General features: G+C 36.5%; 3 protein-coding genes across 11 annotated transcripts; 2 read left to right on the top strand and 1 right to left on the bottom strand.

The window, feature by feature from the left end:
• The first annotated feature begins 946 nt into the window (after nucleotides 1-946).
• On the top strand, nucleotides 947-1843 carry LOC119558397. Its single transcript, XM_037871925.1, has one exon. The coding sequence runs from the start codon at nucleotides 947-949 to the stop codon at nucleotides 1841-1843; it is 897 nt and encodes a 298-aa protein (XP_037727853.1).
• A 972-nt stretch (nucleotides 1844-2815) lies between these two features.
• LOC119557175 (type-1 angiotensin II receptor-associated protein) lies at nucleotides 2816-10405 on the top strand. The gene is made up of 4 exons (XM_037869789.1): nucleotides 2816-3392; nucleotides 5718-5864; nucleotides 9496-9565; nucleotides 9663-10405. Exons 1-4 carry the CDS (start codon nucleotides 3345-3347, stop codon nucleotides 9875-9877), a joined length of 480 nt encoding a protein of 159 aa, XP_037725717.1. The 5' UTR covers nucleotides 2816-3344; the 3' UTR covers nucleotides 9878-10405.
• On the bottom strand, nucleotides 10255-20643 carry LOC119557174 (phospholipase A(2)). 9 transcript variants are annotated; one of them, XM_037869782.1, is made up of 6 exons: nucleotides 20507-20643; nucleotides 12828-13219; nucleotides 12078-12194; nucleotides 11218-11504; nucleotides 11003-11162; nucleotides 10255-10662 (listed from the first exon to the last, which is right to left on the bottom strand). In XM_037869782.1, exons 2-6 carry the CDS (start codon nucleotides 13034-13036, stop codon nucleotides 10500-10502), a joined length of 936 nt encoding a protein of 311 aa, XP_037725710.1. In that variant the 5' UTR covers nucleotides 13037-13219; nucleotides 20507-20643; the 3' UTR covers nucleotides 10255-10499. The 9 variants fall into 9 exon arrangements, with proteins under 9 accessions (XP_037725710.1, XP_037725712.1, XP_037725711.1 ...); XM_037869784.1 differs by having other exon boundaries at nucleotides 12828-13222; nucleotides 20501-20630; XM_037869783.1 differs by having other exon boundaries at nucleotides 20501-20630.
• Between the last annotated feature and the right edge of the window lie 1806 nt (nucleotides 20644-22449).

Here is a 22449-nt window from a genome sequence, read left to right as displayed (position 1 = left end):
CGTCTGTCCGTCTGTCCGTCCGTTTCTACGCAAACTAGTCTGAAAGGGCCGAAACTTTCCCAAAAGTCTTATATCTTTTGCAGGTAGTGTAAAAGTCGGAATCATCCGGATCGGACAACTATATCTTATAGCTCCCATAGGAATAATCGGAAAAAAAAATTTTTTTTAATTATATCTTTGACGTTTTTGTTACATATAACCTCCTAAGCTTGGAAATAACAATTTTTAATTAGTTTTGAATTTCGAAATAAATTTTATAAAAATCGGACGACTATATCATGTAGCTGCCATAGGAACGATCGAAAAATTGGTGGGAAAATAATATGAAACAAATTATAGCTTCGGTGATTTTTTAACATATAACCTCCTTCGCTTGGAAATGACATTTTTTAATTAGTTCCGAATTTCGAATTAAATTTTATAAAAATCGGAAGACTATATCATATAGCTGCCATAGGAACGATCGGAAAATTGGTGGGAAAATAATATGAAACAAATTATAGATTCGGTGTTTTTTGACATATTATCTTATACTATTGGGAATATCATTTTTTGTAATTTAATAATTATAACTGCAAGGGTATACAAACTTCGGCTTGCCGAAGATAACTTCCTTTCTGGTTTTTAATTGAGATTGCTGCTTCGGATGTATGGATGCCGAAATCCAGAAAAAATACGTTTTACCGGAAATCTAATTCAGTTCCCAAGTGTCGTTAATTTTCAAAAGTGTTGTGAAAAGTATGCTGTGACTTCACCGTTTCCCCATTTGCCTAGGCTGTGAACTTTTCAGGCTTATTCTAACACCGACATTCCTACAGACTAGTACTATTATATTTTTGTGTGTCTAAGTAGAAAAAATTTTCAAAAAATTGGTGTTATTTTTATTTCGATAATATTTTGTACACGAATATTTTTTTGGTTCCAAATTTTTCATTTAAACTTCCCAATGGATACTTCCAAACCGAATGACTCGAAAGAGTCCATACCGACGCAGCATCCCTCTTCCGCGAGATCAACGAAGTCTGTTCGTGACATTCAAAGAAGTGATTCGACTCCATGCTGCTCAAATGACATCATCCACCATCCGGTCCAAGACCCACTTCCGGAGGAGCTTACTTCCTCTACCTCAAGGAAATCAGTATGTGACATTCCAAGTGGTGATTCTCCTTGCTGCTCTAAGGACATCATCCGCAATTCTCCTTTAACGGAGGTGCCATCTTCCTCGAAATCATCAAAGTCGGTCTGTTCGAAGGACATCGTCCACAAACCAGTAGCCAAGGTGATGCCAGTGGTCAAGAAGTACGAGGAAATTGTGGGTCCCGGAACGGATGCGAGCGTGGCCTGCACCCTGGCATTTATCCGCAGGCACTTGCGGAGGACCGACGATGTATCCTCGATCAAATTCAGCCAGTGTATTGCTCAGGACCCACCTGCCTGCAGCGTGGTGACCTTGGGAGCAGATGAAGAGACCAACAACCGCGTCCTCGAGCAATCGCACACCATGTCTCCCTCACAAACAGTACCATCTGTCATTCGTCATATTGAAATGAGGACGGTATCCTTCGTTGTGCCGATGATCGTCAAGTCGGTCCCTTTATGTCGGTATTTTAATGTTATCCAGAACCAGAACGAAGGACTTAAAACGGATAAATGGTGTATCGCGAAGCAAACTGTTCTAGAGCCTGATAGTGCGGAATACGACTCGAATGTCGTCTACATAGAAGTAGAGAATCGGGTTCTTTTGACCTATATCGACGAGGAGAGCGCTGAGCTCCTAAAGAAAATAGGCAAATTTAAATTTATGTTCTGGAAGCTCCGCGTGAACTTCTCGCCCTCGCTTTAGAGTTGGACGCTTCTCAGTAGTTGTTAGTCCAGAGGGAGGTATCTTTTTTAATGAATTCTCGATGGTAAAATTCGAACTGATCGAGACGCAAGACCCTGATTCGACTGGGCATCGCTTAATAAAAAAGAAAATAACCAAGTTTTTAATGAATTTTACTTTAATATTTTTTGGGAGCAGAGTCGTGAAAATCGGAACCGAATTTGAAAATTAAAACACAGTTAATTCCAATGTAATACTAATTAAAATTGTTAATATTTCAAATCGTCATAAAATAGGCGGTTTTGTATCGAAACCGATAATAGCCGTTAGCACGCCGATAACAAAAAAAACATCCACGCTGTTAGAAAACGCTGTATCTTAACATAGCTGTTATGCGGAGAGGCAAAGAATCTGAAATCGGCTGGTGTGACCATCCGCCAACCGCGGCGAAATGTAGAAAATAATACTGGTCTGTCTTTTTCGCGTTTTTAATTTCAGGTTTTCTGGACTAGCAAAGGATACTTTCTGAATTTCATATCGCAGCGCAGTAATTAAAACCTGTTTTTGTATGCATGTATGTATATTTGAACCGCAAATACACCCAACGGATTTTTGGTATCTTGGTTCGTCATTCTTTATCTTTCGAAGTCCATACTCAAATTAATTTAAGCATTTTATTGTGTGTAATGTTTTTAAGCTAAGAAAGGTAAAATATCCAGCTAAAAGAACATTTCATTTTCACCGAATACGAGAAAGTGTTTTTCAGTATTTTTATGTTTGACGTAGGCAAACGTAAGAAACCGTAAGTGTCAGTAAAAAAGCGACAAGAAAGATTTCTGCTCTTGCTCTCTCTCTCTCATAACATTACAAAATCTTAACATTTCTGTTGAAAGGAGAAAGAGAACAAATTTGAAATCAGCTGGTGTGACCATCCACCAACCGCGGCGAAATGTAGAAAGTACAAATTCTGGTCTGTCTTTTTCGCGTTCTCTCGTCTATCGCAGTCCAGATACTTTTTGAATTTCATTTCGCAGCGCAGTAATCAAAAAGCTGTTCGTGGGTTTTTTCGTTCCGTTGCGCCGCTGCCTCCGAACAATTGCAGGGGAACAAAAAACACTCTATTTTTTTGCGCCTGTCTTACAATTGTTGCTGTGCCGACCACTAATTTGTTGCCCTTAACTGTTAACGCCCCCCCCGAAAAAACGGTGATTGCAAAATAATCGCAATTAAAAAAAAAAGAAGAGGAGGGAAGACCAACAAGTGCGCTCACACACACATTGTTTCGCACCAATTGAAAGTGAATTGCAAGTGAAAATAGACTAGAAGTGGAGCAATTTCAGCAAATTGTTGCACACGAAAATAACGAAACAGCTGTGCGCCTTTTTTTGTTATTTGTTTTTGTTCTCGCCGTGTCGCCGCTGCGTGGGAGTGCCAAAGGAGCGAGTGAGATAGCGGTAACCGCTGCATCTGCATCTGCTGAGAGAGAGAGAGAGAGAGAGAGAGAGAGAGAAAGAGCGACAACATGACCGACCTCAACGAACTAATGGGATCCCCTTTCGTGCGTGTGAAGGTGAGCAAGCAGTGCATTCGCTGCGGGAGGCCAAGCGCCGCTCCTGTTGCACTCCAGCATCCACAAAGCAGGGGATGCAGGTACAGCTGCGGCCGAAAGAATAGCAGTGGGTGGATATTACAAATATTTCTGGGAAAAAAAGAAGCGTACGAAACAGATTAAAAAATGTGGAAAAATCCAGTACAAGAGTATCCAAAAAAGAGGACACCGAAAGAGGAGGTCGAAAAAATAGTAGATAAAGGAAGATACAGCTGCGGCCGAAAATGTAGCACTGGGTGGATAAACAGATTAAAAAAAGTGGACAAATCCAGTACAGCAGTATCTAAAAAAGAGGACATCGAAAGAGGAGGTCGAAAGAATGGCTGTGGATCGGTATATAAAGTAGATAAAACAAGATACAGCTGCGGTCGAAAATATGGCATACAAAAAACATAGATATATAGATATAAAAAATATTTCTGGGGAAAAATGAAGCGTACGAAATAGATTAAGAAAATGTGGACAAATCCACTACAGCAGTATCCAAAAAAGAAAAGAGGAAGTCAAAAAAATAACTGTGGATCGGTTTATAGTATAATATAGTAGATAAAACAAGATACAGCTGCGACCGACAGAATAGCAGTGGGCGGATATAAAATGTACTTGTGGGAAAAAGTTAGGCTTACAAAATAGATAAAAAAGTGTACAGATCCGGTCGAAAAAAAACCGTGGATAAGCATGTAAAGTAGATAAAGAAAGTTACAGCTGCGGCCAAAAAATACTAGTTTTCGGATGTAAAAAATAAACACGAAATATAGATAAGTAATTGCAGAGAAGCGGTCTAAGCAATGACGCCGGATAACTAATGCTATAATCTTGAGGCAAAGATCTTTGCACAAATCCGGACGAAACAATAGCAGTGGGCGTTGAAGAATACATATATTTAAGATGCAAAAACATGAATGCGAAATAAGCAAAAAAAAGTAGGTATTCATATGTAGCTGCGATCGAAATTAGGCAAATAAAAATGCTATACTTTGGATGAAAAGAAAAAAATATAGATACACGCAAACACGTATCCGTCATAAAATGTAAACTGCCTAGTAAAAATCTTTATACTGAAAAATGAAGCCACAGAATAAATGACATGTGTGTATGCACAGCTTGGTTGATGCAACAGCAGTGGGCGTAAATAAATGTTTCAGTAAACAAACAAATACACAAATGTACACCTGCATTCCAAAAATTTTTAAAAATGTTTAAAAAACATTTTAACTTATTTATTGAAAATTGACAGCTATAAGAACATTAAAAAATGTTCAAAAATATTTCCCTTTGAGAAGATTTAGTTTCAAATAATTATTTTAATTTTTACTTTACGTTCAGTTGTGTGGAATAGAATACTCATACGAATACCTTTGTCTAAGAAATGTTTTGTCTTCTTATTAAATGCGTAATATATTTTCTAAACAACGCTACTAAGCATTTCAAAGAGATATATATTCATAACACAATGAAGATTTATTTCATTTCAATTGAAAACGCTAATTTAAAATTTTAATATTTTAAATAGTGAATTTACAGAATAGCTATAAACTCTAACATATTTCACCATGAATTTTTATAAGTTAAGTTTAAAGAAAATTTAAAACAAGCCAACATTATATATTTTAAGAGTACAGAAAGGTACTTTTAATTATCTTAACTAACTTAACTAACTTAAAGTCCAGAAGCTGAAACATTTTAGGAACAGTTAAAATATGTGGGTACTAGTCGGGTACGGCAAACTTGCGCTGCGCAAGAAGGTCAAAAATCTACGTGCCAAATCCCAACTTTCTAGCTTTTATAGTTTCCGAGATCTCAGCGTTCATACGGACGGACAGACAGACCGACATACGGACATGGCTAGATCGACTCGGCTGGTGATCCTGATCAATATATAATATATATACTTTATAGGGTCGGAAACGCTTCCTTCTACCTGTTACATACTTTCAGACAAATCTAGTATACTATAGTAAGATATTCTTCACATAGGGCTTAAGAAAGTACGTCGCTGCTATTGCGATCCCCGCAGCTGTACCTAACTCTCACTTGTTGGGCCTCCTTGGGTTAATGGCCAGTCGCCGGGGGGCGTTGATTAGCGCCCCGAGTTAACCGCAAGTGACAACCGATACGATGTGGACTGCGATTGGCAACTCCGCCGCCGGATTCGTGGGGCTTCACTTGGCACTAACCCGCTTATGATTATGCTTATGCGCTAACCAGATGGCCACACATAACCATATTGCCACATGAAATACCCCCGCCTAATTTCCGATCTTCCATATTCCCACTCTGTTGCAGCTGGTGGCCTTTGTGCACTTCTTCTTCATCTCGAATGCCATGCTGGGCACCTGGGGCCACGGGGCGTATGAGTTCTACAACTTCCTGTTCCTCATCGCCATGTTCTGGACGATGCACAGCAAGGACTCCATCGAGGCGGTCCAAACGGTGAGTCCGGTCAATTGATATATGTTCTGATTCACACAATTGCGTCTGCCCTTCAATTAATTCCATTTATTGGCTTGCTATACCCTTAAAAGGGGTATCATGCACATGCGCATTTATAATAGATCCATTAGGTGCATATACTTTTTTTGTTATTGAAATATTCTAAAAATTTAATAAACAATTATATCTAATTTCATTCTAAAGTTGTTTTTTCGAAATAATCAATCTTGACTATTATTTAATACAACTTTCCTTTTTTTATTTATTTTTTTTTTATTTATAGCAATATTCAGTTAAAAAACATTCATTTCTTTTAAAAATGAATTGTTTTAATAAACTTTAACAGAACGTGATCTTAAATAAAAAATAATACAAACGGTTAAAAAATATTGGAAAAAAAATATACATATTATCAAAAAAATACCTTTTAAATTTTTGTTCTTCAATGTTTTGATATTTTTTATGACTTATACCGAATATTGCTAAAAGTAGTTCCCACGTTTTTAGACTATCTAGCCATGTTTGATAAGATAAATCAAGAACGATTGGTCCTTACTATTATAACTTTGTTATTTTTACTAATTATACTATTTAACCCTTCGAATTTGAGCGTCTCAAGTTATTCTTCTGAAATTTAATGATAATCATAAGAGTGCAGTAGTCCGATTGCATTGGAATTTAAGACTTTGATATATAAAATAGCTTGCCATTCACTGCCCTTTGTGACTCATGAAAGTATTGTTGATCGGCCTGTTTTCAAGATAAGGGTTCTTGTAGTACTGAGTGAGCGTCTGTGTTAATCCAATTAATGGAATATATTAGCCCAGAACTTTCCCTTTGCTTTTGCGATGAGACTTCGATCAAATGCCAGTCGACTCACACTGATATCACCTCGAAATCTGCTAAATCGGCCAAACCGGTTGTTCAAAAAAGCGCCAATCGGCAATTAGCATACACATGAAAATATAAATAACAAATGTTCTCACTAAAATAGTTTTGACGAGTCGCAGGTGCCAGAGGGAAAATCGAGATTCAAACAATAAAATGCAGTGATTGACTGATTGCGATGATGATGATGATGCAGTCACTGATTTAATACGATTAATCATGGCAATTAACCTAACTTGCACTGTAATTTGGGTTACAAAAATAAAGAAATTCAATTAAAATTGATTGACTTTGCGATTCAAAGCATGCCTATTTTAAATCAAAAATTTATAGAGTTTCAGAAAAACTTTATATTAATTTTAAAAGTAGCTTTCAAAGCTTTGTAAAATTCGAACTAATACAATCTCATTATTAAAATAGTTATCATAAGGAAGAATAATAAAAAAGCAGGGCCATAAAGCTAAGATTTAGGTAGAAAAAAAAGACGATTCAGATAAATTCTTATAGATAAGATAACGAATTTGGGTTATCCAAGTAGAAAAGTCTTTGTTGCTTCACAATGTGAATGCAACTGGGATTTCGGCATATATAATTCTTACTCACTGGCGTAAAAACTATGCTATTCTAAAGGGAAAACTCTTGTTCTGTTTTGGTTAATACCAAAAGCTACGGCACATTTACGGCCAATCAATTTGCTCGCTTATGGGTTAACTTGGCCATAACAGGTTTCCCCGCGGCCCGAACTTTAATCTCTAATTTTCTGCTCCACCCCCGACGGGATTTAACCCGCCAAGTGGCATGGCCAAAATAATAAAAAAAACGGAACCAAATCCGAATCTGAACGCGTGGAGGTATGCTAATGAAAGTGGATTTCAGTCGAATGCACACAGTGAAAAAAAATAGTATACAAATGTATAAATACTTTTGATTAAAATATACAGTTTTTGAAAATATAATAAAATTTTTAGAAGGTATATACAAAGTTTTACAGCGCAATATAGATTTGAAGTTCATTATCATTATTATCATATTATTATTATCATTATTATCATTATTAATGATAAATTTAAATGTTTGATTTCCTTTTTTTTTAGTAAAATATATAATGACTTATAGAGATAAAGTTGCATTATCTAGATCAAAATATATAATATTTTCATATCAAAATTATTTTCTCCTTTTCTTTTTTGGTAAAATATATAGAGACTTATAGAGATAAAGTTGCATTGTCTAGATCAAAATATAATATTTTCATATCAAAATTGTATTTAAAAATATCAAAACATCATGATAAATTTATATGTGTTAAATGCACCTTTTTTTGTATAATATGTATAACAAATGTGATATTGTTTCAGTTTTTCTTTCTCCGTGTGGGAATAAATGAATATAAATATTTTCACATAAAAGGTCTGGTTTTCGGCGGATTGCGTGTGAAGTTTGGGGGCATTCGTGTATTAATAGATGAGTTAGCTGTAAGTAAAGACGGTGAATGGCTCAACTTTGACCTTAGGCCGACCGAAAAGTGACCACCGCCCCCGAAAAGCCGACACTTGAGAGTCCCACGACTGGCCCCAGTTACTTTGTTGGTTTGGTTTTTTCCCCGTCTTGAAGGACCCTCGTCACGCGATTGCCATTTCGGGTCACAGGCCCTCGGTAAGGACTATACAAATCGGGCACTACGATTCCCATTTAACGAGGCTACCAGCGAACTGTGCAGGATTCCCAGGCATGTTTGCCTCCTCGAAAGCCATTAGCAACGCCTCTTAACCAACCCGAACTCAACGCAACTCGATGTCAAATCCCTCGAAAGCCAGAAGGTATTTCATTTGTTTTCTCCCGCGGCCTCTGGCCAAACTGCAAAAGAAAAATCAATGAACATAATTAATTTAATTTCAAATATGTAAATTGTCGTTGGCCACAACTTGGAGTTTCCCTAAGAGTTGTGCTGAGTAATTCCTGGGCGAAGTGGGTGAAGGATTTGGCGGAAAGACCTGCGGTCTGGGAATTTGAATCTGAACATATGTTGTCCATATGGGCTTACTAACGTGTTATTATCAGAAATAGGGACGTATGCACATATGTTGTGTGATGTTTTCGGAAACCAATGGTTATCATATTAAATATAAATAAATATATTAAATTTCTTAAAAACAAATACACTTTGTATATGCTTACTATATAATTAAAATATCAATGTATAGATTGTTTTATGCTCTCTTTACTAAAGAGTCTCAAGAGAAGATCAATCTATTCGATGGATTTTACACCCCTGCCCTTGTTAAAAAAAATCAAATTTCATAGGCTGGAATTTTATATTGCGTTCAAAACACTTTTTATATTTTTAAGCACATATTTAGCTGTCCTAATTGTCCTAATATGGTTTATATATAATTTAATATTGGTTTGTTTCAAAACTGTAATTGGTTTCTTTTAAAATGTGTTTAAGTAGTGATTTTAAATAACTTGCATTTGCTTAATAAGCCTAAAAGTTTACTACAAAAAAGTTTTACATTCTTTAAAGGTGGTATAAATACAAACTCGCTTTATAAATGTATACCTACTTATAAACTATTTTGGGGTATGAAACAGCTTAAACCCTATATCCCTAGTTCCACCATTATATAAAAAGTGTACACTGCTTGAAACCCTATTCGGGGTTATAAAACAGCTCAAACCCTTTATCCCTAATCGCAGCATTCCCTCCCAAACTCATGTTGTACCATTTCGTATCTCTTTGCAGGCGCTCGTCATCAACGCTTCTAGCATTTTCTTTGACATAGTCAGCATTGCTCTCCATTATGGTATCATGAGTAAGTCATTTACCCCGCCCTATCGACACACCGAACCGCAATACGATCCTTGCCAGACTCCAAACTGATATCGACCTTCTTTTCCAACCACTTTCAGATGGCTGGGCCGTGGCGTTTAGCATCATCAATCTGATACTGCGCCCGGTGAGCGTGGCCCTGCTCTACAGGGAGTTCAACACGAGGGGCGGCACCCTGCAGACGGGATCGGTGTTCCCAACCAGCCAGCAGCGCAGCTACCAGGACATCGACCGGCCCACACAGCCCACACCGACCAACTCGCAGCCCGGCCCCAATGTGGCCAGCATCTTCTAGGCTCTCCAATCGCCCTTCCAAGTACCTAGACCCATCACATCGCTAGCACTAGAGATCCCAGATGGAACAGCAAAGACAACCCATATATAGAAAGACTCCACTAGTCAGTGTCGCTGCCTGCTGAAGACGAAAATTCCCCGTGAACGCGAATCAAAATTTGATATATATTATATATAATTATGTGTGTTGTTTTTTTTTCTGTCGATTTTGTCGAACATTGTTTTGTTAGTGCAATATTGTGAGAGAGACAACGATTAAGGTTAAGCATTGTAGTTAAAAATGGAATCGGAATTGTCCCTTATATACATATATATTTTTTTTTACGTTGGTAACAAATAAAGACGGCTAATCAAATAAATTATACATATATATATATATATATTTATATTCGTATTTGTATTTGTATAACAAAGATTGCAATTCTACATTATACTTATCCTAGATAACGTTAACGCTAATTGTAAACTGTAAACCCAACAGAATATTGGAAAAATAAAAAGCGGGCGTCATCATTTGTAAAACAATAAATAGAGCGACTCCCTCTCCATCTCTCTCTCTCTCTGGTCCCCACCTCCTGTACAGTGAAACGAGCTTCAAAACCCCCAGTTTCTGGCTCCCCTACTTAGAATCCCTCCTTGGCCGCCCGGAACTTGTACTGGTTGCTCCGCCCGTCCAAGCAGGGCACCTGCACCAGGTTGAAGTAGATGGAGCCCATCAGCTGCGAGGCCGAGGTGTTGGTCATCTTCAGGCAGGAGAACAGCATGTCGTCGCAGATGCAGTGGGATCTGTAGAGGATGCAACAAAATTACTAGATATATTTTGGGATTACGAGCTTTTGTGTTCTAAAAATATTTTTCTCGGAAACTATCTTATAGGTTATCATGGTTATACGTTCTAACCCTATCAAAACAATCTTTAACTTAATATATTAATTTTTGAATTAGCGATTTAAATGAATAAACATCCTATCATCTAAATATTATAAACATTTTAATTTTATTTTATAAAGTTCATATAGTATATCATATTTATAAACGTTTCCGATTGGAATATAGCTTATAATATGAAGTAATATTTTTAGTGAACTCAAAAAGACAACCACTAGTAACTATTTTGCTCACTCACTTTGTGTACAAAGAATCATTCATCAGTTCGTATTTGTTCTGATAGGCTCGGATCTTGATAGGACATAGATCATGTTGGCGACAGCATCTATCCATGGCCATTTCGCTGCCCAGATCGCTGTATGTCTCTGCGATATCGCCAGTGCCACACCATTTTGTGCCTGTTAAAGGGAGTTATTAAACATCATTGGATCTTCATGTAGTCGATAAACCTACCTGGTATAATGCCACTCAGCAGGGAGAAGGGACTGCGCGGAAAGATATTGGTGGCCAGTTTAAGGGCGACTCCATCATTGGCTCCACCCGTCGAGGATGAGTCGCCTCCTCCGCCGCCACTGCTCCGCTCAGCGCTCTCCAACTTGGATTTGTACCGAGAGGCGTAGCTCAGCTTATCGACATGCTCACACTGGTCCATCAGCTTGAGCATTTCGTCGAATTTTATTTCCAGGGGGCGATTATAGTGCGACAGACCATCCAACAGCATCTTGCCCTCCTTATCGTTGCTATGGATTAGGGAGAAAGAGAGGTATAGCATTAGCTGGCAAGCCTTTCTACGCGATTCTCACTCTACTTAGCTAAAAGCACGCCCATTTGCATTCTTTCACGATTTCGTCTGTTATCAGAACAGTAAACCCCTTTTGTGTTTTTCTTTTATATGTTATTTCTAATAATTTATTATTCATACGAGTTTAACATTTGTTATACCACTGTCGGACATTTCGATTTTCAAAAACGTGATAAATCGTGTGCCTAATCTAATATTCAGGGCATACCCTGTGGATTTTCTGTCTAATCAGCTGTCCAAGTAAATAACTCAAAATGCTACTTCCGGAAAACCTTGATTTCTTCCAAACAAACAAGTGGACATTATTTGCACATCAATTTAATCACTTTTTGCTTGCTTGTATAATGCTGATAAAACAATACTTTATATAAATCTTAGTCAATTTGTTTTACATTTGGTTTATATCTTGGCTTGTAACCATAGTGAATCTTTAAACCACAATGCTCTATGTTATTTTTTTACTTTGTGAATTTTTTATGTTTCTTAAATACAATTATTAGAAAATACTTACTAGATTTCGATCAGCTCACAGCCGAGTAGCAGCTTCTGGGGTCCCAGCTCCGTTACGGCTATGGTCAGATCGTGATAGTATATCATAATGAGGGAGTCGTTGCTCACCCGCTTTCCGCTGTGAAAAAAGAGAGTGCACAGAAAAGGCCAACGTTGAATTTATACAATTTTTATGATTTAAAAAAATTCAATTTTGATTAAAATGTTGTTCAAAATATTTCTCAAAATGATAAGTAAAGGTCTAAGGTAAATATATATTTGACCAGCGCATTTTTATTTTAAATCGAGCTCTTGTTTTTTACTGTGCATAGTGTGACTAGGGTTTTGAGTGAGAGCTGAAGCTCAAGCCCCATGCCGCGGTTATGGGCACATGGCCAGGCGTCCGACCGTGCGGATACGTGACGTCCATGGCAATGGACTCGGCGGGCGAGTGAAACCCTCCAGACGATCGTTGCTTGACTGCTAATCACAGCCCGGATGGAATTGATCACCACGCACTTGCACGTCTTCATCTGGCGCGCGCTGCGCTGCTCTGTAGTCTATCTCTAGTTAGTACGCCTTTCTATGCGCTTCTCAAAGTTACTAGCTAAGCGCGGGTCAATAAATGAATATTCCCTAAAACTATACTTTCCATTGTACTTGTACAGAAATGCATTGAAAATAAAAGCTTTTTCTCTCCTAAGCTCTCTATTCCGATAGTTTATTTGGATGCGATATTATAGGATTGTCAAATCTTAGGGTCACCACTCACCTGTACGTCTTCATCTGGCGCACACTGCGCTGCTCGATGATCTGCTGGGTGAAGGACTGGAACGAGGGGAATCCCTGCAGACCTTGCGGCAAGCTGAAGGATAACGTAGGCTTGGCCACTGCCTCCGAGGTCAAATACCCCAACAGGCCGCAGAAGAGGAGTGAGGCCAGGAGCTGGAGGCGCCGGCGCAGCCAGAGGTTATAGGGCATCTTGGCGTGGTGGTGTGCTTCAATCTGGAGGAGCTGCCACTAAGGCATCGCCGGCTGGACTGAGCCGCTTCCCAAAAACACTGGCCACGTGTCCAACCAACTGTTCGCAGTGGGAAGGAGAGGGATTCCACTGTTGTTATTCTTTAATCAATCAGCTGGAGCAGTTCGCGCTGGTCTATAGCACTGCTATTTACCAAAGGATAGGGTTTATGGGTCAGGGGTTTGGCTGTCTGGGGCTGCGTGTCAAAAGTTGAAGGCGTCGCCCAACGTTTCTAAATAATTCAATCGCTCACACGCCTTACATAGAAGTCACTTGACCAATCGTTATGTCCTCGCCTTATTTATTGAACAGAAAAATAGTATTTAACTATTTAAGTTATGACTTTTTAATTGAATATAATTTTTGTACACCAAAAGAAAATATGATTGTTTCAAATGCAATGTGTGAAAAAAGCATGGTTTAAACTTAACGTTAGCCACCTATGTCGATTGGATGAATATATGCATTACAAAATTGTTGTTACCAGTTGGTGAAAGTAAAATTGTTGCTGAATTACAATTATTGTGGATTTAAATAATGGCGCCCTTCTATGCGCTTCTCATAATTATTAGCTGGAGAGCGATAAAAAATTCGAAATTGTTTTATAATTAAGTTAAGAGAAAAGGTAATTTCCTTTGTTTTCACACTTTTCTGTGGTTAGTAACCTTTAAAATAGAAACACTTTGAAAAGATATATACCATTATTATTTTCGATTCAAAACAGAGTTATGAAGATTTTTTCTGGCGTAAAAATGATGAGACCTAGAGGCCCGCCCGCAGGTTGGCTAACTTCCCAGCATGGCGGCGATGAACTACTGTGGCAGGTGCCAAAATCCGCGACTCAGGTGACCCCGTTCCCAGCCCCGGGAAAAAAGCAAGAGGATCGTGTTATTGGCCCCAAACAATGGCAAGTGACGACACGCGCTTCTCTACTCTACTGCTCCCTGTCATATGTGATATATACATATATATATCACATATTGCATCAGGCCGAGCCTTAGCCAAGAATCGGCCACGCCCCGCCATTAGCTGGAAACCAACAGGGCGTATACGTGCAACGCACATTACGTATACGCAGCGTTGACGGCCAGACAATGGGCTATTATTGTGGCAACACAGTTGGCTGGGCGGATTGACATATATGTTGCCAATTACTCGTCAGTGGGCAGGTTGGCATGGGAATACAGATTGCAACTAATCGGTCTCCCAGACGAGGCTGACTTGCATATATAGTGTGTTGTATTAAATTAAATTGGGGCTATATACCTATATAGTGACTCCGGAAACAATTGGTGTATTCAATTTGCCATTTTTGATTAGTTGATAAATCAAAGCTTTTATACTCCCTGATTACCCAATGTCATGTTGCATTTTAATGATCATAATGATTATAATAACTGATATTCGTTTTGTTTATAAGGGTACTAATTGGATAAGCATTTTAGTTTTAAATAAATAATGACAGTGTACAAATAACTCGTTGCCATGAATATAGTTCGTTTAATGCCCATAGGCTTAACCATTATTCTTATTCAAATGTACTTAAGCAATTTAAATTAATCCATGTCAAAATTTTTTTTTATATAAATTGATTTTATATTCTTTCTTCAACCTTTAAAGGGATTTAAAATAGCTGAGCCTTGAAGAATAGGTTTATAGCTTGCAATTACTGATGGTTAATTAATGGAAAACCTTTTGCCTTTAGTTTTAAATAAATAATAATAACAGTGAACAAAAAACTCGTTGTGATGAATATAGTTCGTTTAATGCCCATAGGCTTAATCATTATTCTTTTTCAAATGTACTTAAGCAATTTAAATTATTCCATGTTACCATAATTTTTTGTATACAAATTGATTTTATATTCTTTCTTTAACCTTTAAAGGGATTTAAAATAGCTGAGCCTTGAAGAAAGGTTTATAGCTTGCAATTGCTGATGGTTAATCTATGGAAAACCTTTTGCAATCTCGACGCCAACTGACATCATGGCTTGTGGTGGAAGGTCATGGGCTAGTTGTTTCTTGACCTTAGCGTGGTCTGGCGTCTTAGCCACTTGAATACAAGACGTTGAACCACCAGAGAAAAACGCCCTGGGAGCCCCCTTCTTTTGAAACCCCCATGACTTGTCGAACGGCTGGAACACACGCACCGCGAACCTGCTAATAAAGCTGCCAAAATGTCCCCTACAACACCTTTTTCCCCGTCCCTCTACTCGCCTCCCATTCATTTATTGTTATTACTATTATTGTTTTGTTTTTTTTTTATACCTGTCATCGAATAAACATATTTTTCGTTTTGAAACCACGAAAGTTTACGCAAGTTTTGGACAAGAGCGGAAAGAAAGGGGGGGGGGGGGGGGTTGAAGAGGTGGCCCTGTAGGTGAGCAAAGTGAAAGTGATTCCATTGGGGAACGTCTTGGCCGCCGATTTCGTGCGATTTCAATGGCCACTATGCATAAGCCAATAATGAGATGACGGAGCCGGCCAAAAAAAGTGGCGTGTGTGGCAATGGACCTTGCGTGAAACTACGACTCCACCCACTCCACTCCACTGCCCCCTGCCACGCCCCTTAAGTGCACCGAAAAAAATTAACACAACAATTTTTCGGATATAAAAATAAAAGGCGTTGGTAAAAATGCTATTAAAGCTGATTTTAAAAGAAGATTTTTTTTAAATCTGAATTTGAATGCTTTATGCAATGGAAATTAGAAATAATAAAATTAGAAATAGAAATAAATAAACTCTAATTAATTACTAGATAGTTTTAATCAAAAAATATTTAAATAAATATTTTCTATACTATACATCCAAATAAATATAAATATACAAATTTTAAAGCCTCGGGAAATTATTCAAACTTAAGCAATGAAAATAAGACATTTTAAGTAAACTTTAATTAATTACCAGATAGTTTTAATGAAAAAATATTTAAATATTTATTTAAAAAATATAAATATACAAATTTTAAAGGCTCGGGAAATTATTAAAATTTTAGAATGAATTGGTATGTTATGTTTTAAATAATTCCTACATAAGTTATTTAAAATAAGACCACCCAATAAATATTTTACTTAGCTCATCCATTTTAATCTTAAGTAAATAACAGAAATAATATTTTTCTAATAAAACTCAGAAAAACGTAATTTTAAAAGGTTTCAATATATTTTTTTAGGTGCATAGATACGAAATATCGCCAAGATATGTGTGTCAAGTGGAGCAGTTGACGACTGATCACCGGTCAGTTCAATGCTAAACGAAAATGCAAATAGCCGAGCCAAGAAACATGGTCAAAACGAATCTGCAGTGGAAAATTAGAGTTCCAGTCAGAGTACAAAATGGTCAATCAAGTAAATGTGAAACCTCGAGTTCCGGAATTACTTGAACGACAATGGGTTTTATTGTATTCGTGGCGAAAAATAAAGTAAGAAATTATGATACTTCACATTATCATGACTTATATTTCAGTCGTTTTTTTCTCTTTTCAAATATTTAAACAAAAACCTACTATTAGCAATTTTTCAAACCCCATTAACGAATTTTCATAAATCTGCATAAAGCTTCTGGCTTTTGCTTAAATTACTTCTAACATCAATTAAGAGCTGACTTAGACCTTACCTTAGGTCAGATTTTAAATGGTTTTTAAGCAATTAAGAATTGTAGAACAAATTATTTATGAGCGTGAAGAACTTTAAAAGCAGTTAAATATATAAACAGCCGTACAAAACAGAAGCAAAAGTAATTTGGAATAAGCAGGAATTAATGAAATAATTATGAAATGTTACTTAGAAAAATCAGGAAGTAAACTATATAAAACGAATACCAATATTTCCTGAAGTGTTAATTATACTATTTTTATTATTTTTGTCGAGCTCGAGTTCTATTTTGCAAGTCTATTAAAGTCACCCAAAAATAGTTTGCGAATCATACTAGTTAAAAACGGGTTGGGATAGGTTTAAGCACATTTTTAGTTCGCCTTTAACTTTGGGTCAAAATCAATGACATTTACTTCCTATGATTCTGTTTTTTCACCTATATAAAACTTGGTAAGCCAAATAAAAAGTGTCAACTCATTGAGGACCCAATTCCAGTTGGAAGACCAGTGCTTCAACGGAAATGAAAAGAAATCAAATCGAAGTCAAATAATAAATGGGTTGAAATTGCTCTCGAAATTTCTAACAGTTTTCATCGCTGATAGCGACTAATGGGACCCGAGATGCTGACAACGATAATGAAAATGCCGGCGAAAAAAAAGATGAACATCATAATGAAAGCGCTGTGTTTCGGTTTAATTTCTCCTGTATTTTGTGTGCTTTTTTTTCCAGCTCGTGATGGATCTGTGGGTCTGCAAGATCATCTCTAATGCGCTGTCCCTTGCCTTTTTAAGGGCCTCTCGATGAAGACTTCCGGCGGAGGAGCTCCCCTTCTTCAAGCGACAAAAAACAAGCCAAACGAAACTTGGCCAACTTGAACTTGGTCGGTATATGTATGTATACCATGGGGTCCGCAATTTTTTACTAGCCAACATTTAAAGAGCCGGCGAGAGTTTTGTGGTCGAGTTCAAAAGTGCAAAAGAGAAACAAAAACGCGGCATCAGCTGCTCGTGGGCCTTGGCATAGGTCAGTGAAGCGTATTATGGCCCAAACCCAAGCCCCCTGCTGGGGTTTCTTTTGTTTTTTAAAATACCCTACAAGACAGTCTAAAGCGAATGGTTGTATAGTATACATATAGTATAATTTTTAAAATTGATATTTTATCATTCTGTAAACTCAAGAAACAAACAAACAAGATCAGATGTTAGAGGGTTTACCTAGTTAAAATCTGTTGTTAAAGACTGGGAGTCCGAACACAACAAAATAAAATATGTATAACCTTAATTTTTTTAAAGAAAACCTTAGGAGAGGGTCCACACGTAAAAATTAATTAAGTCTATTTTTCTATCATTCTGTAAGTTCATGCAAAAAACCAAAAAGATCAAAATTTATAGAATGTTTCACCTTTATTTTCGGTTCTAAAATTGAAAATAAGTAAATAAAATACTCAGCAAAACAAAAAAATTAATTTGCAGTGGGTACCTAATGTTAATATTTATTTTATTACAAAAAATAGTTATAAAAATAATTGCATGCCTAAATAGTTTTCCTGTTTATAAATATTATATACTTAATTTATTTAAAAACGTTATTGCACTTTGCTGCTTTACAACGTCTAGAAAATATTTATAAATTAAATGTAAGATAATATAATTCCTACACACAAAAAAATAGTAAGGGTTTAATAGACCAATACGGTTTCTTAACAAAACTGTAAAAATCAACTAATAAAATGGAGAATAGTAATTTTTGTTGTTTTGATTACCATTTAATAGTAAAAATATTTTTTAAAAATGTAAGTTGTGAGTATTTTGTCGTTGGTCAAACTGACAACTCGATGATTTGGGACCCTTAACTATTATATATTTAACTGTTTTACCTACAATTTTTTTTGTGTGTAGGGTATTTCAAGTATCGGTTTGCTACGATGGTTTTGAATGCTGGTCTTTTTCTGCCTTTTTTTTTTTATTTTTCCCGCGGCCGAGGGAGTGCAGTAAAAGTGGCCATGGCTGCAGATGAGCCACAACACGGCGAAAAAAATAAAAATAAAAAAGAAACGACCACCACACCAGCGGCTAAATACAGATAATAAAAAGAAGCAACAGGTTCCAGTGCTCGGATCTTCGGATCTGTCTTAACTTTCACATTGGGCACCTAATTGTGGGCTTTAATCTCGGTTAATTTGCTCCAGTTTTGATCTGCGCTTGTGGCACACGGAAAGCCAGATGCGAATGAGAAATGTGCACATGGATGGGTTTGGAATGGCACCTAAAGCTCCCAAAGCTCCATTGATTATGCAACTTGGGTATCCGTCAGAGAATCCATCCACCAAGTCGCACTTCACAGCTGCCCGCTAATCCGTCCCGCGATTGTCATTATGGCCAGTCTCGTAGAGCCATTATAGCCATTCCCATTCCCGAACCCACTCCTCGAACCCCCCTGACCCCAAAGCCCAATCTATTGTGTGCACGGCCAGAAAACAGTCATATTGTTCACAATACATAAAATCTACAATATAAACCAGGCACAGACGTGATCAAGTCTATGATCCGTATCATGGTCAAAACCAAAAGGGCCCATTGGCCTGCATCTATGCTGATTACCCATCATTTTTTTAATATCGTTTACAAAAACACATTAATGTTTGTAGATGTTTTGATCTATGGAAACTATTAAACGTTAATTAATTTAGTTATAACTTTAAAAAAATTGTGGGTTGGTACAGGGGCATTCCATAAAGTCTGCCAGACCATAAAATGATAAAATATACTTTTCTCAAAGATTCCGATCATATTACAAGTAAAAGGAATGGCTTAAAAACATTGTAAGTAGATGCAATTTACAATGCATGTAATTTAGAATTTAACCCATTATTATTTTGTGTAATTTCTCTTAATTTGTTTTATATTTTCCAGTGTAAAACTCTGCAACTGCAACTTCGATCAAGTTCGGCCATAAAAGGCAGCGACGACAACAACTCTGGGAATTTGCCACAGATCCGCGGATCTCCAATGAGTGCGCACTTTTGAACTTGCGCGCCAATTTTATGGACAACATCAACCATTAATGCAACATCAACATTAAAAAAAAAACAACAAAATATTAACAAACAAAAAAAAAATACAAATTTTTTAATAAATAAACATTACGTTTTAATTTTGCATACCAAATTTGGTTTTCAACAAATAATTCAAAAATAAAATATTAATAAAGTATTTTAATTTCTACAAAATCGACATGGTTAGGGAATTCAATTAAATTTAAATAAAATAAAAATAACTAAATAAAACATTTCATTAGAAACATTTTAAAAATATACAGACACCTACAATTTAATTTATATAATATGCCATGTTTGTTTTAATAGACTTAATGAACTTGGAACTTCAGAAAATGTAAGTAAATAAATATACAAACTTTAAAATATTATCTAAAAGTGCATTTTCAATGCAGATGCCATAGATCATAATTTAGGACATTAGGGAAATTCAACTAAATTCAAATAGAGAACATTGCATTAGAAACATTTAAAAAATATACAGACACGTAAAATTTATTTTATATGATATGCGATGTTTGTTTTAAAAGACTTAATGAACTTGAAACATCAGAAAATTTAATAAAATAAATATACAAACTTTAAAATATTATCTAAAAGTGAATTTTTGATGTAAATGCCATAGATCATAATTTAGGACCTCAATTGTATCCACGTAGAATGCAACAACTTTGGACACAGCAGCACCATACACCATAAAAATAATGCACTCAGAACTGTTTTCGGTTTTCAATTATCGGTTTCTTGTACTGGTCAGTTTCACTTTTCCTCACTCACACTCACAGTCAAAAAAAACCCAAAGAAGGCCTATTTTTCCACCGATTCCGATGGTGGCATGCGCATGCGCAACAGCGATGTATGAAGTGGATTTAACAACCGACACAGCAATCGCAATGCAAACCGCTCGCTGCCGCGCAAAGTCAGCAACTAACTGATCGATCGGGCCCAAAGCCAAAGCCAAAACCAAAAGCCAAGAGAGCCGAGAAACTACAGACAACAAAAAACTACAAGAAAAAGCTGAAAAAAACGATCACTTTGAGCGTCGGCGGCAACGAGACAGCCGCGAAAATGTGTCAAAAGCAAAAGCTGCGCCGCGGCAACAAAAATCACAACAACGCACAGAACGCAGGTGGATGGTGAAACACCTGTTGATACCCTAGAAAAAATCAAAACCCATAATCTAAATTTTATATCAAATAAATAGGCCAAAATATTAAATACATAAAATAAATTTCCAGCTCCCCTTCCTCTACAAATATTCAGTTTAGTATTAGTATTAAAAACTAGCTTTTATTTCTTAAATAAATAAAATAAACAAATACAACAATTAATAAATATTTTGGCATCCTGTCGATCCTTTAAATGATTATTCAGAAAAAAATAAACATATATAATAATATATATATAACAATATATATATAATATAAAATATAATATATTTTTATATACGATAGGAGGTTATATCGTATATAATAATAAATTTTTTAATTTTTCTATTAAGTAAATAAAAAATAATTATAACATACCATAATAGTACTTTTTAATTATTATTATAATTTTACATACCATTTGGAGAATAACAGAATTTTTGAATATCACCAGTTTGCTTCCAAGCTGTTAATGTAAAATTCTGTTTAATTTGAATCCCTTGGATCACGAAAATGTCAACATTTTTTTTAAAGATTTTTAAAGTTTAATATCTGACGTTGCACAGTTTATCTCCTTTAATATGTATCTGAAGTTGTAATTACCAATTCGGTCAGCTTGAATTTAATTTTAAAGTCAATAAATTAGAACTTTTGCTTTACAGATGTATATGATGGGACAAGTAAATCTGGCACAGGAGCTTGACAAAGATAAAAAATGTGAGTTTTACACGACTGTATGTCAGATGTTCATGAAACAAATCCGTTTAAAAATGATAATGGATTGCAAGTTGAAATTGACATCCCAGAGAATGGAGAATGAGTAAAATAGATTTATTGTGGATTTTTAAAGTTATGTTTTTACAAAAATTCAAAATTTAATTCACATCCCATGTGGGAATGATTGAACTAAACTAAGTGATGTTTAAAAAAATGTAATACAAGTATTTGTTTTTAAAAACATGGTAAAACATATGCAATTGATAATATACAATAATATAGTAATTAAAATATTTTTTTAGTTCCAAAAAGAGAATGTACTCAATAGGTAACAGTGCCACCAACCTACTGCAACTTTTGGCAGCTTCGATCGCTGATGAATGGAGTGGGCGGTCTGAAGAGCCAACTTGTTGCTGCTGCGATGTTGCAGTTGCTGTTGCTGCTGCTGCTGCTGCTGCTGACCCATTTTAGAGCGACTCCGCGGCAGACGCATTGCATTGCCAAATGGCGATCTTCGGCAGCGCGAAGTTTTCCCATCGCGACGTCGTCGTTTTGGCCTCCAAGTCCAAACGATCCATCAATTGTGGTCGCTGGCAAAGTGAAAACAATGGCAAACAACTTTTACAATGTCGGCGGCTGCGGATCCGAAGAAAAGTGACAGTGGGGCAAGCAATTAAAAATACGTTTTACGCGCCCAGCCGAAAGCGACACACAAATAAGTAAACACTGCCCATGCTGAAGGTGCTGATGTGCAGAGGCAGTACAGCAAATACTGGCTGGGCTAGGCACTTTTATGCCCTTGCAGAGGGTATAATGATTTCAGTCAGAAGCTTGCAACGCAGTGGAGGAGTCGTTTCCGAC

The sequence above is a fragment of the Drosophila subpulchrella genome, chromosome X (assembly GCF_014743375.2).
Source record: "Drosophila subpulchrella strain 33 F10 #4 breed RU33 chromosome X, RU_Dsub_v1.1 Primary Assembly, whole genome shotgun sequence".
In the NCBI taxonomy this organism is placed as follows: Eukaryota; Metazoa; Arthropoda; class Insecta; order Diptera; family Drosophilidae; genus Drosophila; species Drosophila subpulchrella.
This window is presented reverse-complemented; position numbering and strand designations above follow the sequence as displayed.

What these genes read in the sequence shown, in the direction of transcription:
- LOC119558397 (XM_037871925.1), top strand. Translation starts at nt 947, where the DNA reads ATGGATACTTCCAAACCGAATGACTCGAAAGAGTCCATACCGACGCAG.
- LOC119557175 (XM_037869789.1), top strand. Translation starts at nt 3,345, where the DNA reads ATGACCGACCTCAACGAACTAATGGGATCCCCTTTCGTGCGTGTGAAG. An exon ending in CCCCTTTCGTGCGTGTGAAG is followed by an intron (nt 3,393 to 5,717) that starts GTGAGCAAGCAG and finishes ACTCTGTTGCAG; the next exon opens with CTGGTGGCCTTTGTGCACTT. An exon ending in TCTCCATTATGGTATCATGA is followed by an intron (nt 9,566 to 9,662) that starts GTAAGTCATTTA and finishes AACCACTTTCAG; the next exon opens with ATGGCTGGGCCGTGGCGTTT.
- LOC119557174 (XM_037869782.1), bottom strand. Translation starts at nt 13,036, where the DNA reads ATGCCCTATAACCTCTGGCTGCGCCGGCGCCTCCAGCTCCTGGCCTCA. An exon ending in CGCCAGATGAAGACGTACAG is followed by an intron (nt 12,195 to 12,827) that starts GTGAGTGGTGAC and finishes CTTTTTTCACAG; the next exon opens with CGGAAAGCGGGTGAGCAACG. An exon ending in GCTGAGTGGCATTATACCAG is followed by an intron (nt 11,163 to 11,217) that starts GTAGGTTTATCG and finishes TCCCTTTAACAG; the next exon opens with GCACAAAATGGTGTGGCACT.